General features: G+C 65.8%; 3 protein-coding genes across 4 annotated transcripts; 2 read left to right on the top strand and 1 right to left on the bottom strand.

Moving 5' to 3' along the window:
- The first annotated feature begins 10 nt into the window (after positions 1 to 10).
- Positions 11 to 8,379, top strand: ATG9A (autophagy related 9A). Its single transcript, XM_038182270.2, has 14 exons — positions 11 to 232; positions 520 to 563; positions 814 to 878; positions 1,149 to 1,310; positions 1,410 to 1,551; positions 2,475 to 3,223; positions 3,552 to 3,705; positions 3,886 to 4,065; positions 4,623 to 4,868; positions 5,077 to 5,297; positions 5,463 to 5,580; positions 5,726 to 5,948; positions 6,096 to 6,238; positions 6,321 to 8,379. Exons 1-14 carry the CDS (start codon positions 130 to 132, stop codon positions 6,324 to 6,326), a joined length of 2,556 nt encoding a protein of 851 aa, XP_038038198.1. The 5' UTR covers positions 11 to 129; the 3' UTR covers positions 6,327 to 8,379.
- A 243-nt stretch (positions 8,380 to 8,622) lies between these two features.
- ABCB6 (ATP binding cassette subfamily B member 6 (LAN blood group)) lies at positions 8,623 to 13,939 on the top strand. 2 transcript variants are annotated; one of them, XM_038182274.2, is made up of 20 exons: positions 8,623 to 8,720; positions 9,113 to 9,645; positions 9,742 to 9,879; positions 9,954 to 10,143; positions 10,424 to 10,516; positions 10,600 to 10,792; positions 10,876 to 10,997; positions 11,085 to 11,194; positions 11,274 to 11,339; positions 11,434 to 11,559; positions 11,641 to 11,717; positions 11,800 to 11,863; positions 11,950 to 12,035; positions 12,136 to 12,193; positions 12,348 to 12,452; positions 12,541 to 12,715; positions 12,862 to 12,974; positions 13,083 to 13,177; positions 13,452 to 13,520; positions 13,623 to 13,939. In XM_038182274.2, the coding sequence occupies exons 2-20, from the start codon at positions 9,130 to 9,132 to the stop codon at positions 13,750 to 13,752; spliced, it is 2,526 nt and encodes an 841-aa protein (XP_038038202.2). In that variant the 5' UTR covers positions 8,623 to 8,720; positions 9,113 to 9,129; the 3' UTR covers positions 13,753 to 13,939. The 2 variants fall into 2 exon arrangements, with proteins under 2 accessions (XP_038038202.2, XP_038038200.2); XM_038182272.2 differs by lacking the exon at positions 8,623 to 8,720 and adding an exon at positions 8,766 to 8,891.
- A 264-nt stretch (positions 13,940 to 14,203) lies between these two features.
- On the bottom strand, positions 14,204 to 17,136 carry ZFAND2B (zinc finger AN1-type containing 2B). The gene is made up of 9 exons (XM_038182279.2): positions 16,982 to 17,136; positions 16,735 to 16,829; positions 16,413 to 16,544; positions 15,971 to 16,122; positions 15,637 to 15,732; positions 15,479 to 15,545; positions 15,314 to 15,390; positions 14,960 to 15,038; positions 14,204 to 14,804 (listed from the first exon to the last, which is right to left on the bottom strand). The coding sequence occupies exons 1-9, from the start codon at positions 17,034 to 17,036 to the stop codon at positions 14,766 to 14,768; spliced, it is 792 nt and encodes a 263-aa protein (XP_038038207.2). The 5' UTR covers positions 17,037 to 17,136; the 3' UTR covers positions 14,204 to 14,765.
- Between the last annotated feature and the right edge of the window lie 50 nt (positions 17,137 to 17,186).

Below are 17,186 nucleotides of genomic sequence, written 5' to 3'. Positions count from 1 at the left end.
TTCTCCTCCCCTACCGGCCGCCGCCATCCACTGGTCGGAGCTGTGGGGCGGCCCCCGAAGGGGGGGGACACCGCTGGTGGTGGTGGTGGTGGTGGCCGGGGGGGGGGGGTGTCCTCGGGGGTCCCGGCTATGGCTCAGCTGGAGACGCAGTACCAGAGGCTGGAGAGCTCCTCCACGGAGTCCCCACCCGGCGGTGGAGACCTCCTGGTGCACGTCCCCGAGGGAGCCAAGTGTGAGCCGGGGGGAATGGGGGCACCGGGGGGTATCGGGGGGAATGGGGGGGGAACGGAAAAAAGGGGCTGGTGTAGGGCCCGAGGGAACGGGGGTGGGGGGTTGGGGTTATGGGGAGCATGGGTGGGCGGCTGTGGGGTCAAGGGGACTGCAATGGGAGGCTGGGGGGCTGCTGGGGGAGCAGGGGTAGGGGTTTGGGGTCGGGGGGCACTGGGGGTGTGGGGTTGTGGGGTTGGGGGCAGCGGGGTGGTGTTGGTTTGCTTGTTCACCCTGTCTCTCTCCCTTCAGCTCCGTGGCACCATATAGAGAACCTGGACCTCTTCTTCTCTCGGATATCCTTTCCCAGCTGGGCATGGCTTGGAGCTGGGGTGGGGGCTGCCCCGTCCCCCCCAGTGACTCCAGAGGGGCTGTGGGGTGACAGACCCCCTGTCTGTGGGTGTCCCTGCGTTGTCCCGCACCTGAGAGCTTTCCTGAGTTTGTGCCCTGTGCTGGGACATAATCCTTCTCTGAGGGCTGGGTGGGGGAAGAATGGGGTCGGAGGGAAGGGGTCTCCAGATTCTTCTCCTTGACTGTAGCGTTCACGTCTATAACCTGCACCAGAAGAATGGCTTCACCTGCATGCTCATCGGGGAGATCTTTGAGCTCATGTAAGTGCAGGCTGCCCCTCCGTTGGGACCGTGACAGCTGCTGGGGAATGGTTACCGCAGTTGGCTGGACAGGAGGATGCCCTTTACAGTCATCTTGTCCACCCCTCGATAGAGTTACCCGTGCCGAAACCTTCGGTTCATTTTGGGGAACTGTTGCCGTGGCAGTGTGTGACCCTGCGTCTTCGTGACGTGTCACGCTGTGTCCTGCCTGCGTCACGTTTTGCGGGGGCAGAAGCGTGATTCCCTCATGGCTTCTCCCTTTCTTCACAGGCAGTTCATCTTCGTGGTGGCCTTCACCACCTTTCTTATCAGCTGTGTGGATTATGACATCCTCTTCGCCAACAAGGCAGTAAATCACAGCCAGCATCCCACGGAGCCCATTAAGGTGACTCTACCTGATGCCTTCCTGCCTCCAAATGTCTGCAGTGCGAGGTAGGCACTACCAAGGGCACGTGAGCCACTGCTCTTCTTCAGGTGCTAAGATCTCCTTCCCTGGGCTCGATTCCCACTCTGTGCTCTTCCTGCTTGCAGAATCCAGGCAAACAGCTTCCTCATCTGCATCCTGGTGATAGCTGGAGTTTTCTGGATCCACCGGCTTGTCAAATTTATTTACAATATCTGCTGCTACTGGGAGATCCACTCTTTCTACATCAACGCCCTCCGCATCCCCATGGTGAGTAGCTGGGCCGAGGGCTGCACGTGGTGCTGCTGAGGGAAGCGGGAGGCGTGTGGTGAGAAGCAGCTCACCTCCACTCCTCTCCGTGCTCAGCTTCTCTGGGAGGCTTGTGCTGAGCTCTTGTCCCCCTGCTTCAGCTCATCCCAGCCTATGTGACTGCATGGCAATCCCTCCAGCAGCCAACGCACTGCCTGTGAACCCCTCTGCCCAGCTCTCTGTGTTGGCACGAGCTTCTGCCATCTGCCACCCAGTATGTTTATTCTCCTGCGATGGCCTTTTCTGCGGTGCCTTTCAGCAGAAGGGACATCAGTGAGGGCATTCTCAGGCCTCCCTGGGAAGCAGAGAGCAGCAGCTTCCTCGTTTACTGGAACTGTGATGGGGAAACTGGGGCGTGGAGCTACCTAGCTGCTGAAGACAGGCTGATCAGTGTGTCAAAGCTGGGCTTTGAGGCTTGCACGTACATCCTCGTCCAGAGTCCTTGCTCTGACAGACAACGCTGAGGGGTGTGTGCGCGTGTTTTGAGGAGAGATTGTGTCTTGAGAAAGATGGGGTGGAGCCACGAGGCCTGGGTTGTCCCCAGTTTTTTCACAGGCTCCCTCTGGGGTGCTGGTTGAGTCCCTTCCCCTGTCTGTGCCTTGCTGCTGACTCTAAACGCAGGACTGTGAGCTCTGGGAGGATCCACATGAGTCTGGGCCTGTGCTCCTGCCTCCCCGGCAGCTGGAAAACAGCCACCGCCATAAAGTGAGGGGGAAAGGGCACTGGGGCAAGGCGTGGGGTTTGCTCGCTGCTGCAGGCTGAGGCAGTGCAGGAAGAGGTGCCTGATGGCAGGATTTCGGCTCATCCATGCCCCGAGATGTGCTCTGGGACCCGCTGTTTGGGTGGGCCCAGCCTGCCCCTAACCTCGCTGCTTTCCCCTACAGTCCAACCTGCCCTACTACACCTGGCAGGAGGTGCAGGCCCGCATCGTGCAGATCCAGAAGGAGCACCAGATCTGCATCCACAAGAAGGAGCTGACAGAGCTGGACATCTACCACCGCATCCTCCGCTTCAAGAACTACATGGTGGCCATGGTGAACAAGTCGCTGCTGCCCATCCGCTTCCGCCTGCCCCTGCTGGGAGACACCGTCTTCTACACGCGGGGGCTCAAGTACAACTTCGAGCTCATCTTCTTCTGGGGGCCTGGCTCTCTCTTCGAGAATGAGTGGAGCCTGAAGGCCGAGTACAAGCGGGCTGGGAACCGCCTGGAGCTGGCCGAGAAGCTCAGCACTCGCATCCTCTGGATTGGCATCGCCAACTTCCTCCTCTGCCCTCTCATCCTCATCTGGCAGATCCTCTACGCCTTCTTCAGCTACACGGAGATCCTGAAGCGGGAGCCGGGCAGCCTGGGGGCCCGCTGCTGGTCTCTCTACGGCCGCTGTTACCTCCGTCACTTCAACGAGCTGGACCACGAACTGCACTCGCGCCTCAGCAAAGGCTACAAGCCAGCTTCCAAGTACATGAACTGCTTCATCTCCCCGCTCCTCACCATCGTGGCCAAGAACGTGGCCTTCTTTGCAGGCTCCATCCTGGCGGTGCTCATCGCTCTCACCATCTATGACGAAGACGTGCTGGCAGTCGAGCACGTCCTGACCACGGTCACCCTGCTGGGGGTGGGCATCACGGTGTGCAGGTGAGCTGGGTCCGGACTGCCCCCCGTGCTGAGGGACTCCTAGGTTACAAGTGGACGTGAACCTGTGTGAGTGAAGGGCACGGCTTGGGGGCTCGGAGTGGGGCAGGCAGGAGAAGGGGGAGCTTGGACGCTGTGAAGATGCCTTCAGGGGTGATGTGATGGTGTGGGGGTGTTGCTGGAGCTGGACAGTGACATCCCGGGGCTGGGCAGGCAGGAGGAGTGAAGTGGGTTGGAGTGAAGGCCACAGGTGAAGCTGCGATGTGGGCCAGTCGCCCTGCCACCCCAGGACGAGGTCTTCCAGGAACGCTGACGTTTTCCTGCCCTGCAGGTCCTTCATCCCCGACCAGCACCTGGTGTTTTGCCCAGAGCAGCTGCTGCGAGTCATCCTGGCACACATCCACTACATGCCTGACCACTGGCAGGGCAATGCCCACCGCTACGAGACCAGGGACGAGTTTGCCCAGCTCTTCCAGTACAAAGCGGTGAGCCTGGCACGCGAGGGGCTGGGATGGAAACTCTCTCCCATCCCTGGGCTGGCAGAGGATCGAGGCAGCTTTCTCAGAGACCCCCAGCCCCAGAAAACGGGCTGGAGCTGGCTTTGGGGGCTGGCAGGTTTCTTGACCTCCTCAGCCTCGCGCTGAGCCCGCCGTCTTTGTGCTCAGGTCTTCATCCTGGAGGAGCTCCTGAGCCCCATCATTACACCCCTGATCCTCATCGTCTGCCTGCGGCCCAAGTCCTTGGACATCGTCGACTTCTTCCGCAACTTCACGGTGGAGGTGGTGGGTGTGGGCGACACCTGCTCCTTCGCCCAGATGGACGTGCGCCAGCACGGCCACCCGGCGGTAGGTCCCGCAGGGAGCAGCGTGGGCCCCACACATCGTATCTGCTCCTTCAGGCACAGAAAAGGCTGTAAAGCACCACTCCTGGCAGCCGGGCTGCTTTTGCCCGGGAGACAAGGAGCCTAGGGGAGATGGAAGATCCTTTCCCTTTGGAGAAAACCTGGAGTGACAGAGGATCGGTCTGTGTGCTGTGCCTCATGCGGGTTGCTCGTCAGGAAGGACTCCCTAGTGAAAGGGACAGGAGCTAGGGAGGGGTGGTCTCGCTGTGGCAGCTTTTAAGAAGTTATTTGTTGGCTGCAGCTTCTCCTGCTGCGGGTTTCAGCTCCGTTCGTTGTGACCGGCCCTCATCTCTCTAGTTCCCTTGGATATTTTGGGATGGAGGTGGAAGGTGGGCTGCAAGGGCTGTACTAATACAGGGCTTTTGGTGCAGTGCTCGCCTTCTGCACGGAGCTGTGGCCCAGCTTGTGCTGGTTGCTTTCCCCAAACCAGCTGTGGGATTCCTGGGCTCGGCACGGGCATAAAGCACATCCTGACCCTCTTTATCTCTCTGTGCTCCGCAGTGGATGTCAGCAGGAAAGACGGAGGCCTCCATTTACCAGCAGGCGGAGGATGGCAAGACGGAGCTGTCCCTCATGCACTTCGCCATCACCAACCCCAAGTGGCAGCCGCCCCGCGAGAGCACGGCCTTCATCGGCTTCCTCAAGGAGCGGGTGCACCGCGACAGCAGCGTGGCGCTGGCCCAGCAGGCTGTGCTCCCCGAAAATGCCCTCTTCAGCTCCATCCAGTCCCTGCAGTCGGAGTCGGAGGTGCCTGGGAATGGGGGGGGACGTGGGGTGTTCCTAGGGTGCGAACAAGCTGTAATAATCAGAGCTTCTGGGCAAAGTTTGCCCTTGTCTGTGCTGGGATGTGAAACGTGGTGGATCAGCACTCGTTGGGACTGCTTCTGGCTCTCTAGGGAAGGGCCTCCAGGTCTCTGCGCAGGGCAGTGATTCTCCCTCTGTTTTGACTCTGCAGCCTCACAGCCTGATTGCCAATGTGATAGCGGGCTCCTCGGCGCTGGGCTTCCACGTGGGCCGTGATGGGCAGGCTTCTCGCCACCTCTCCGAAGTGGCCTCGGCCCTGCGCTCCTTCTCCCCGCTCCAGTCTGCCCAGCAGCCCCCCAGTGGCTTCCAGACCGCAGGAAGGGCCGGAGAGGGCACCCAGCCTCGGGGTGCCAGTGCCATGACAGCTTCTGGGTAAGGGCATGCAGCAGCCTTGGCCGCCAGCTGCTGGAGATGCTGCAGAGCTCCTGTTCCTATCCAGCATGGGAGTCTGTGAGCCTGGCATTAGAGCAGAGAGGGGTCTGGAGGGGTGTTGGGGGCCGCCTGGGCAGCAAACCTCACTCGTGTTTCCCGTGGCAGTGCTGATGCGAGGACGGTGAGCTCGGGGAGCAGTGCCTGGGAGGGTCAGCTGCAGAGCATGATTCTCTCAGAGTATGCCTCCACCGAGATGAGTCTGCACGCGCTCTACATGCACGAGGTGAGCAGCCTGAAGCTGGGCTGGCCAGAGGGGTGGCAGGACCGGGGTGTCCTTCCTTGGGGGTTGGAGTGAGCTGCGGAGAGGGCCTATGGGGGAATTTGGGCTCTCCCCACATGGTTGACCTGCTCGTGTCTTGGCCCTGCAGCTGCACAAGCAGCACGCGCAGCTGGAGCCCGAGCGGCACACTTGGCACCGGCGGGAGAGCGACGAGAGCGGGGAGAGCGCCCACGAGGAGCTGGACGCTCAGCGGGGTGCCCCCGTCCCCATCCCTCGCTCTGCCAGCTACCCCTTCTCCTCGCCGCGGCAGCCTGCCGAGGAGACGGCCACGCTGCAGACCGGCTTCCAGCGGCGCTACGGTGGCATCACAGGTATGAGAGCCAGAGCAGGGGGCTGAGCTCCAGGCCCAAATCCCACAACCGACGCCCTGTGCGGGTTGGCACGAGCGACCTGCTTGCCCCAGAAGACTGACGGCCCCCCCCTCAGCTAACTAATCTCCCTCCTTGCCTCTCCTGCAGACCCCGGCACAGTGCACAGAGCCCCGTCGCACTTCTCCCGCCTCCCCTTGGGAGGCTGGGCTGAGGACGGGCAGGCAGCGAGACACCCAGAGCCCGTGCCAGAGGAGAGCTCGGAGGATGAGCTTCCACCGCAGATCCACAAGGTAGGGGTGAAGGCTGCTGGCTCCGGATACGGGGTGAGGGTGCCGGTGCCAGGAAGGGCCACATCCCTCCTCTGTCTTGCAGGTATAGCCTTGTAGACTGGGGATCTCGTGGGGGATGCAGACTGGGGGCCGCCTGGGCAGCAGGATGCGGCATCAGCCTGGTTCTTCTCCCATCCCGAGGGGACCGGGTGGTCGCGGGCTCCGTTTTATTGCCATCCTTTTGCCGGAGAGAGACAAAGCTGCCGGGCCGGCGGCTCTGCGGCGGCAGCGCCTTGTGTCCAGCCAGCGCCACTCTGACTCTCGTGGGGTGGACGCGTGTGTGAGTACATAACCTGTGTCTGTGTTCACGTCTGTGTCGTCTGTGCCGGAGGATCGCTGCGGAGCCTGGGACAGCGGACGGGACGGGACTGGCAGCGACGGGCGCGGAGGTGGCGGCTGCTGGTGGCAGACATGGGGAGAAGGCACCAGCTCCAGCCGGCCGCGGGGAGCTGGGAGCTGCCTCCCGAACGAAGGCAGGGAGCTGGAGACTCCTGGGGCTGTCGAAGGGGGCACTGCCTGCAGCCCTGGGGGTGCCCAGCGCCGCGTTCCCCCTCCCAGAGAGGACCAATGTTGCGCCCCTCTGGCTGGAGCAGGACAGCAGCGGGGCAGTTGCCCACCCGTTTGCCCCAGCGCCCTGCAGCAGGATGCCCCCAGCTGCTGCTCTGCGTGTCGGGCTGGGACCTAGAGCTGCTGGCAACAGCTCCGGGCTGCGGGGATGCTGCAGCTCCTCCCCGGCTCCCATGACGGCTGCCCTGGTGCAGGCACACAAGGAGGGGACCTTGGGGTGGCAGTCCTGGCTCTCTGCTGTCCTTCCCTGCCCTGTCCTGGGGCTGAGGTGGCACTTTCTGCCCTGCACGGTGCCCGTGGGATGTGCTCGCAGTGCCAAGGAGCCCCTGGTGTGGTGCAGCCCGGTGTTAGCCGGGAGTGCACGCAGCCTGCTCGGAGCCCACGGTGGAGGTCTTGTGCTCTGTGTATCGATTCCCTGCCCCCTGTGCCCGGTCTGTGATGGGTCTGTTTTCCTCTCGTGGCCATTTCTGTGGTATCCGGCCTTCCCTCCTGCCCAGACAAAGGCTTCAGTGTGTCTCGCATCTTCCCCCCAGGGGCTCCTGGCTCCGTCCTCCCTTCCCAAGGCCATCCTTCTGCTTGCAGCGTGGCTTCAGCCGCTGTGGAGGCCGCATGCAAAGCAGCTGGCTGGTGCCTCGCGTGGGAAGAAGGGGTGCCCTGAACCGAAAAGGGAGAGGCAAACCCCTTGGGGGGGGGATGGAGGAAGGCATCAGGATCCTGGCTGTGCAGCGTGACCTTGGCCAAGGCCTTCCCGAGATCATTCTGCTTTCCCTCTGCTCTCTCCCAGTGGCATCCTTTGAGGCTCTGCATCTCAGCTCCCCACTGCCAGGCTTTGCTTCCACCTCGCTCCCCTCGCCTCCGGCAGGGATGCCTTGCTTTTGCCGTGCCCAGCAGCACTCTGGGCCCTCCTCTCCCATTCCTGGAGCGCAGAGGGTGACCTTGCTTCCCCTGCCAGGTTATTGCCCCCTGTCCTTTGAACCTGGGCCAGGCGCAGGGTGCTGAGCCAGCTGCTGCACCTGTGGCACTGAGGACAGGGTGGAGGCGGCGAGCAGGGCTCCTTCTCCGACCCTGGGCTTCCCTGCACCCCTGGGACCTGCGAGTGGTGGCGATCTCCGCCGAGCTAGGGAGCAAAGAGGGAGCAAAACCTTCCCAGCCTGTGCCACCCGGGCTCCCTCCGGGCAGGGAGGTGACCGAGGTGATGTTCCCTGCCCCGGCAGGGATTGCACAGGCTGAGCACGGATGGCCTTGAAGGCAAGCTCAGCCCCGTGGGCTATGGGATGTGGTGTCTGGGCACCCTGGCATCGCTGCTGCCGCTTCCCAAGCTGGGCAGCTGAAGGCTGGTTGCGTTTTTGGGGGCTGGGGGGGAAAGCCCTGTGCCTTTCCCTGGGCTCGAGGGAGGGAGAGGCCGGCCAGGAGCCCCTCGCCGCATGTCGTGCTTGTGTGGTCGGTGTCCCGTGTGCATGGCGAGCCGCGTTTCCTCGGCCCCGTGGGCATGGGGGTGCCCGGGGAGCCCTCACGACGAATAAAAGCCGGGGTGTTATCAGCCGTGTCCGTGTGTCTGTCCGCACCGGGGGGGGATGCTGCGGTGCCAGCAGCACCAGGGCTTGCGCTGCCCAGGGACCAGCGATTCCCTAGGGGGGTGGGATGCTTTTGGGGTGCTTTTGGGGTGCCGGGGGGGGGCGCACAGGGAGCCTGGAGGTGCGCAGGGCCTGCCATGGTTGCCAAGAGCGGCTGGAAGGAGCTAAATATAAATTCATTTATTTATATCCCGCCCCATCTGTGCCGGGGAGGGGAGGGGGGGGGCGCACCCCGTCCTGCCCGACCTCTCCCCGGGGGCTATCAGCAGCCCCAGGGCCCGGCTGCCCCAGGAGATAAGAGGGTGGAGAGGGGGGGGAGGAACGGGAACGGGGCGAGGGGAGGGGAAGAAGGGAGGGAAGGAGAGGGGAGGGCCGGGCCCGGCGGGGCGGGGAGCGGAGGAGAGGCGGTGCCAGGGCCTGGAGGAGGCAGCGAGGCCGGGAGGGACACCGGGAGGCGGCGGGGCCGGGGGCAGGTGAACGGGGACGGGACGGGAAGGGACAGGGGGCGGCTGCCCGGGGGGCTGGGAGGGGGTCCCGGGGTTGGGGAGGGCGCACGGCGTGGGTGCACCCCGGGGTTCGTCCCCTAAGGGCACCCCAACATCGCCCCGTGTCACCCCCACCCACCCACGGGTCCCTGGTGGCACCCACCCCACACACTGAGCCCCCTTTTCCTCCCCAATTTCTCTCCCCGCAGCCCCCCGCCCGGCGAGGATGGCGCTGCTGGGGGGCTACTGCGAGGGCAATGGCTCGGTGGCGCAGGCGTGGGTGCAGGGGGGCTTCCAGCCCTGCTTCTTCTTCACCCTGGTGCCCACCGTGCTGCTCAGCGTCTGCCTGCTGCTGGGCGCCCTGCAGTACGCCTGCTACCTCCGTTTCGGCCGCGCCATGGAGCCCAAATACATCCCTCGCTCGCCCCTCTACCGTGCCCAAGTCCTGCTGTCCCTGCTGCTGGCCCTGCAGCCCTTCGGGGGGCTGCTGTGGCAAGTAGCGGGGGGCAGGAGGCTGTACGGGTACATGGTGCTGCACGCCTGCCTCTGGGCTCTCAGCTGGGGCTGCGCCGTGGCCCTCCTGCAGCTGGAGCGCAGGCGGGTGCTGGCGCACGACCGCACGCGGGGCCACGGCACCGTCCTCCTCCTCTTCTGGGCGCTGGCCTTCGCCGCCGAGAACCTGGCGCTGGTGTGCTGGAGGAGCCCGCTGTGGTGGTGGGCGCTGGGGGACACCAACCAGAAGGTAAGAGGGCAGGGAAGGGGGTCGGTGGGTGCCCGTCCACCCCCCTGGGCCAAACCTCTCCCGTCTCGTGCCCGTCTCGAACCCTTCTCCCCCCAGGTGCAGTTCGGCTTCTGGCTGCTGCGGTACGGCTGCACCTTCCTGCTCTTCGTCCTGGGCATGAAGGCGCCGGGGCTGCCCCACAAGCCCTACATGCTGCTGGTCAACGAGGAGGAGCGGGACGTGGAGAACAGCCAGGTGAGTCCCGGGACCCTGGGAGATCGGGGCTGGTTTTCTTGTTTGGTGACCCCTCTTTGTCTGCGCTCCCCCAGCCGCTGCTGCAGGACGCGGGCAGGAGCAGCTCCACCTGGAAGGATTTTCGGAGGAAGCTGCGGCTGCTGGCACAGTACATGTGGCCGAAAGGCAACCGGCTGCTGCAGGGGCTGGTGCTCTTCTGCATGGCTCTCATGGGGCTGGAGCGGGCCATCAACGTCTTCGTCCCCATCTACTACAAGAACATCGGTGAGGTGCCCGGGGATGGTTGTCCTGGCTCAGGGACGCCCCGGCCCCCGCTGTCAGGAGGCTTGGGGGAGTCCCCAATTCAGCCATCACAGAGCAAATCTGGCACACCCCAAGGGATGCTGCATTTTGGGGTGGCCGCCCTGTGCTTCACCGAGTGCTGGGGGGGGACACGAGTGACCCGGGAGGGTGCAGGGACCTGGCAGGAGCTGGGTGCTGGGGCTGGTTCCCATGGGGCACCCAGCGGTGCTCCCTGCCCCGACACGTGCCAAATTGTCCCCAGTGAATGAGCTGACGGAGGGTGCCCCCTGGCACACCCTGGCCTGGACCGTCTGCATCTACGTGGGGCTGAAGTTCCTGCAGGGCGGCGGTGCCGGTAAGAACCGGAGAGACAGCACGGGGACAGCGCGGGTTGGGGACCCCATCCCCACCCGTTGCCCCGGTGTCCCCCCTCTGCAGGCTCCACCGGCTTCGTGAGCAACCTGCGCACCTTCCTGTGGGTGTGGGTGCAGCAGTTCACCAACCGGCAGGTGCAGGTGCAGCTCTTCGCCCACCTCCACGGCTTGTCCCTGCGCTGGCACCTGGGCCGCCGCACCGGCGAGGTGCTGCGCAGCGTGGACCGGGGCACCAGCAGCATCAACAGCCTGCTCAGGTCAGAGCCAGCCCGTAACGGTGGCCGGGCTCACCCCTCCGATCGGCCTCGCCTGATGTCCCCTCTGTGTCCCCCCCCTGCAGCTACATCGTCTTCAGCATCGTCCCCACCGTCGCCGACATCGTCATCGGCATAGTTTATTTCACCTCCGTCTTCAGCGCCTGGTTCGGCCTCATCATCTTCGTGTGCATGAGCCTCTACCTGAGTGAGTGCGATGGGGAAAATTGGGGGGTGCCAGGATGCTGCCGGGGCTGCGGGCACCCCGCACCGACACGGCCCCTTCCCACCGCAGCTCTGACCATCTTCATCACCGAGTGGAGGACCAAGTACCGGCGGGACATGAACACGCGGGACAACGAGGCCAAGTCCCGGGCTGTGGATTCACTGCTCAACTTCGAGACGGTGACAACGGAGGGGCGAGGGTGGGTGCTGAGCATCACCCCCCGGCGCTGGGGAGGGTGCTGAGCCCTGCGTCCCGCAGGTGAAGTACTACAACGCCGAGAGCTACGAGGTGAACCGCTTCAACGAGGCCATCGTCAAGTACCAGGTATGGGGTGGAGGGGAAGGAGCTGGGATTTTTGGGCGGTGACGGGGCTTTGCCGTGGTTCGGGGGGGCTCACGGAGCACCTTGCCTCTTGCAGCTCTCCGAGTGGAAGGTGAGCGCCTCGCTGGGCCTCCTCAACCAGACCCAGAACCTGGTCATCGGCATGGGGCTGCTGGCGGGGTCCCTGCTCTGCGCCTACTTCGTCACTGAGAACAAGCTGCAGGTGAGGCCGGGGCCAGCCCTGCCCCGGGGAGGGGGTCCTGCCGCCGGGGGTGATGGCCACGTCTCCTCCTGGCCCTTCCAGGTGGGGGATTTTGTCCTCTTCGGCACCTACATCATCCAGCTCTACACACCGCTCAACTGGTTCGGGACGTACTACAGGTAGTGCTGCCCCCTCCCCGGGAGCGCACGGCGCACGGCGAGCTCCCCAAACCTTCCCCTCCGCTCTTTGCCCCCTTTCCAGGATGATCCAGAACTCCTTCGTGGACATGGAGAACATGTTCGAGCTCTTCCACGAGGAGCAGGAGGTGAGGGGGCTGCACCCCGAGCCCGCTCCCCGGCACGGCCCCGGGTGCTGGGGCCGGTGCTGAGGCCGGGGGGCTCTGCCCGGCAGGTGAAGGACGCGGTGAACGCCGGAGACCTGCGCCTGGAGGCCGGGCGCATCGAGTTTGAGAACGTGCACTTCAGCTACGTGGACGGGTACGGGGCGCTGGGCAGGGCGGGGGTGAAGCCAGCAATGGGATCTGGCACGGGGACAGGGGGGACGGGAGGTGGCCCTGAGCTCTGCTCCCTCTCCCAGGAAGGAAATCCTGCAGGACGTCTCCTTCTCCGTGATGCCTGGGCAGACCCTGGCCCTGGTGAGAGCAGGACCCTGGGATTTGGGGCGAGGAGGTGGCGGGGACTGGGGGGTGAAGGACTGGCCCTAAAGCGGGACAGTCCTTCCTCGCTCAGCCCCTCGCATCCAGCAGCTGGGGGGGGGTCTGTGGTGTCCCCAAAATATTTTGAGCGCAGGTGGGACCCTCGGGCTCGGGGAAGAGCACCATCATCCGCCTGCTCTTCCGCTTCTACGACGTGCGGGGCGGCTGCATCCGCATCGACGGGCAGGACATCTCCCAGGTGAGCTCTGTAGGGTGGGAAGGGGGCGGCGGGGCACCGGGAATAGGGTCTGAACGAGCCCTCCCCTCCCACCCCACAACCTCCCCAGGTGAAGCAGGCGTCGCTGCGCACCCACATTGGGGTGGTGCCCCAGGACACGGTGCTCTTCAACGACACCATCGCCAACAACATCCGCTACGGCCGGGTCCTGGCCACCGACGAGGAGGTGCAGGAGGCAGCCCGCGCCGCCGACATCCACGACCGCATCCTTTCCTTCCCCGACGGTGAGACCCCGCGGCCCCCTTCCCCGCCCTCGTGGCTCACAGGGTGGGCGCTGCTGGCCGTGCTCTGCCTCTCCCTGCAATCCTTTTGGGTCCTGCCCCCGTCTCGGAGGGAGCAGCATGGTTTATTTTTGCCCTTGTGCCCGCAGGGTACAGCACCCAGGTGGGGGAACGGGGGCTGAAGCTGAGCGGGGGGGAGAAGCAGCGCGTGGCCATCGCGCGCACCATCCTGAAGGGCCCCCGCATCATCCTGCTGGATGAGGTAAGGGCAAAGCCTCCCCCCCCCACTCCTTTTTTTTTCCCCAACTGTGCCCTGCAGCAGCCCCCTTTTTGGCAAGCTGCCTCCCGTGGCCACGTCCCTCTCCCCCAGGCCACCTCCGCGCTGGACACGGAGACGGAGAGGAACATCCAGGCCTCCCTGGCCAAGGTGTGCGCCCACCGCACCAGCATCGTCGTGGCGCACAGGTAGGGATTTGGGGAAGGGGCTGATCCAGCTCACAAAGCCCTCCTGCAGCGGGGTGGCAGGATTTCGGAGGGCATGGGGAAGGGCAAGCCCCACAGATTTGCCACAGCATCCTCCAGAGCAGCGCATCCTGGCGCTCAGACACCTTTCCTGGCCGGCTTGGGGCATCACCAAGGGTTCCTTGGGCTGGCTGAGGAGGAGCAGGGACTTTCCTCACCCCCCCCCATGGGACAGCAGCTCCTGGCGCTGTGCAAGCCCATTTTTACCCCCCCGCAGGCTCTCCACCGTGGTGGGCGCAGACCAGATCCTGGTGCTCAAGGACGGGCGGATTGCAGAGCGCGGGAGGTGAGCGAGGGAGCCGGGGGGGGGCATGGTGCTGCCTACCCACGGGGACCCCAGCTCTGGGGCTGGCTCGGGAGCCTGCAGCCCCCCCCGTTGTCCCCGCAGGCACGAGGAGCTGCTGCAGAAGGGCGGCGTGTACGCCAGCATGTGGCTGCAGCAGCAGCAGGCTGGGGACGAGGGCGAGAGCAAGGAGCGGCGCACCGAGAAGCCCCCCGGCAGCAAGAAGGGGCCGTGAGGAGGGCCGGGGGCTCCGCTGTGACTCCAAAGCAAGGCTCGGGGTCCCCGTGGTGCCGGGGGACCCCCGCCGGCAGCTGCGGCTCTGTGTGTGTGCCAGGAGCGGCAGGGACTGGCTTGGACACTCCGCTGCGTTTGTACCCGTTTGGTTTGCTGGTGTGCAGCTCCTTAAAATCTGGTCCCTCCCAGCTCCGTGCCTGCGTGCTCTGGGCAAGGTGCCTGCAAGGCTCCCCGGGGCTGGGGGCTGCGCTGCGGGCAGGGATGGGGACAAGGGGGGGGCACCGCCTGTGCCAGGGGGTCCCCGCCAGCACCGAGGGCTGCAGGGAGCAGGGAGCAGTGCAGCCGGTGCCCGCTTTGTCCCCCCGTGCTGCCACCCCCACCGCTGTGCCCCCTTCCGCCCCCCTCCAGATCGCAGCTCTGAGCCTGCTGCTCCCGCACAGCCACTCTGCGCCTCGTGCTATGCCTTTTATTTTCTCCCGAGCAGCACTTGGACGCCTTTTCAGCGCTCCTGCAGCACCGGGCACAGCCCCACGGGCAGGAGCAGGTCCAGCAGGGAAAGCTGGCGAGGAAGCAGCACGGGGCGGCACCGACCTCCCCCAGGGGGCTGCCAGGACGTGACCCCAACCCGGGGAATCAGCTCCTGCCTGTGGGGCCAGAGGGTGCTGCTGCTCCCGAGGGGATGCCCTGCAGCACGGCTGGGGCTAGAGGAGGGGATGAAGCCCCCCAGCCCAGCCCTGCCCTCTCCCCACCTCCCCAGCGGTGCCAGGGCACCGGCTGCGGGCTCAGCACCCTCCGTGCGCCGCCGCTCGCTTCGGCCAGTGTGCGCCTGGGCTCTCCCCAAGCCTGCCCCTCCAGGGGGTTTGCTGCACCCCCTGCACGCGGGGCTGAGCTGTCCGTGTGCGTTTGGGGAGAGGAGATGGTGCCGGGCTCCTGTCAGCATCCAGGGGGTCCTCACGGCGTCCCCGTGGGAGGCCACGGCTGCCCCCGGTGCCACCACCTCCGCGGGCGCACCTCCTATGACATGCTGCAGTTGGAGGGCTTCGAGCCGTGCGCCTGCGAGAGGAAGGAGCACGGGTGAGGAAGGCAGGACCGGAGTCTTCCCCCAGCCTGCAAGGGGCACGGGCAGAGCTCGAGCCCCCCGCCCTGGAGCAGAACCTGGAGGGTTTGAGGAGCGGGGGGGGATCCCAGGATGGATGGGTCCCGCTCACCTGCCGCTGCAGCTGCTGGTACTCGGCTTCGCTTGCCGACAGCGCCTGTGCCAGTGCCAGGTCCTCCTCCTCCTGCGTGCTGGGGGGGCAGAGGCACAGCGTGGGCCTCGTGCCCCCCCCCCGGGGCAGCAGCAGGCGGCGTGCCCCAGCACTCGCCGTGCTCATCGCCGACCGGCGGTCACGAGCGCATTCCCCCCCCCAGCACCCGTGGCACAGAGCTCAGCTCAGCGACGGCTCTGGACTCGTCCCTGTGTCCCCCCCCCAGGCCACGTAGGGCCATTGTCACCCCCCAGCCCCATTGTCACCCCCCCAGCCCCGTGACTCTGGCCCAGCACCGCGTGTCCCCTGCTGTACCTGGGTGGCTGCGCTGTGCCCCGCGCTGACTCCGCCAGGGACAGCTCCAGAGCGCGCTGCAGCGCTTCCTCCTCGCTCTGAAACAAAGCATAGTCTGTCAGCAGGAACCTCCCCCCGAAAAAAAAACACCCCAAAACACCCCAAAAACCCAGCCAGCCCACTCACCAGGCCGTTCTGCAGCACGGCAGCCGGCGGGGAGGTGCTGGGGGCCTGGGACGTGGTTGCTCTGCCCCTGTAGATGGGGGAGAAGCTGGGTCAGTGCTGGCACGAGTGGGTACAGGGAGCGGGGAGCTGGCACCGAGCGGGGTTGCCACCAACCCTACCTGGCCGAGGGGCTGTCTGCGGGCCGGGCAGCTCCACTGCTTGCTGTGCTCGCTGCTTTGGAGGAGGACGCCTGAGCCCTAGCGAGCGCGGCGTGCCTAGGACAGACGGCGGGTCCGTGAGCGAGCGCCCCGGCACCGCGGGGCACCCCTGGGTGCTGAGCGCCCAGGGCGAGGATGCTGGGTGGGTGATACCCCCTCCCCGGCATCCTCTTCCTCCCAGCCACCCCTGGAGGGGGGTGTTTAGCTCCGGGACGTGCAGCAGTCCCAGAGAAGGGCCCAGGGGCAGGAGGACCTTGGCTTCTCCCCCGTCACCCCGCCGTCCCCGCGCCCTCACCCAGCTTTGGAGAGCGAGTGGCCGGCCCCGCTGCAGTCGTGGTCCAGGGGGTGCCGGTGCTTCAGGCAGTAGTTCTTGTGGCACTGCTCGCAGATCACCTTCATCATCTCCTTCTGCTTGCAGCCGGGCTTCAAGCACTTGTTGGTGAAGATCTGCGAGCGGCGGTGGCGGCGCTGAGGGGGGCTGCCCCTCGGTGCCGCTTTTTGGGGTCTATGGGGCCCATCTCCTGCTAGGAGCTTTCCTTGGACACTTTTTTTAGGGTGCACCAACGCTTCGGTCCTCAAGGACAAGGCTTGCTGTGCGCACGGAACAGCACCAGGGCTGCTCCCACACCCACCCTGCCCTTCCTCCAGCCCCGCGTTGCCCCCTAAGAGCTCCCCCAGCCCCGAATTCACCCCACAAAGCCGTCGGGGGGGGGGTTCTCCTGCCCTGGCACTCTCACCTTGCGCTGGCGCTGCGCGGGGTCGGCCTTGCAGTGGCGGTCGATGTGCTCGCCCACCAGCACGTCGGGCATCTCCCCGCGCCTCACGGGCACCGGCGTGTTGCAGAGCGGGCACACGGGGACCTGAACGTCCTGCGGGCGGGGCGAGAAAGGCGTCGGGGGCACGAAGCTTTGGGGGGACAGGTGGCCACGTCCCGCTGGCTCGTCCCAGGAGGGAGCCGGGCACGGCCCCGCGCAACCCTCTCCGGGTGTCCCTCTGGTTGTTTTTTGGGGGGGGGGGGGGGTCAGGGAATGAAGGTCGCCCCCTCCTTTTTGCGCTCACCTTCTTGTAGGCGGAGGTGCAGGCGTGCTGGGCGTAGGCGACGTGGTCGGTGCAGAAGATTTGCTGGCAGGCGTCGCACTTGAGGGGCAGGAAATCTGGGGTGGGGGGCGAGGGACGGGGACGCTCAGCTGGCACCGCGCCCCCCCCGCCCCCCACCGCGGCTCCGCTGCGCGCCCCCCCACCCCCAGCCCCGTGTCCCCCCCCTTTTCCCACCCCCTCCATCCTTTCCCATCCCCTCCATCCTCACCCAGGCGCTGGCAGGGGGGCCAGGAGCAGTGCTCCCCCAGCTCCGGGAACTCCATGGCGGCCCCGAGTCGTTTCCGTGCCGGCGTCACTCGGGGCGGGGACGCGCCCGGCACCACCCCCGCGCGGTCACGGGGCGGCCCCACGGGGTCCCTGCCTCCTGCCAGCGGTCACCCTACACCCACCCCACCGGGATGCCGCAGGGGGCA

This window comes from Anas platyrhynchos, chromosome 7 (assembly GCF_047663525.1).
Source record: "Anas platyrhynchos isolate ZD024472 breed Pekin duck chromosome 7, IASCAAS_PekinDuck_T2T, whole genome shotgun sequence".
Taxonomy (NCBI): domain Eukaryota; kingdom Metazoa; phylum Chordata; class Aves; order Anseriformes; family Anatidae; genus Anas; species Anas platyrhynchos.
This window is presented reverse-complemented; position numbering and strand designations above follow the sequence as displayed.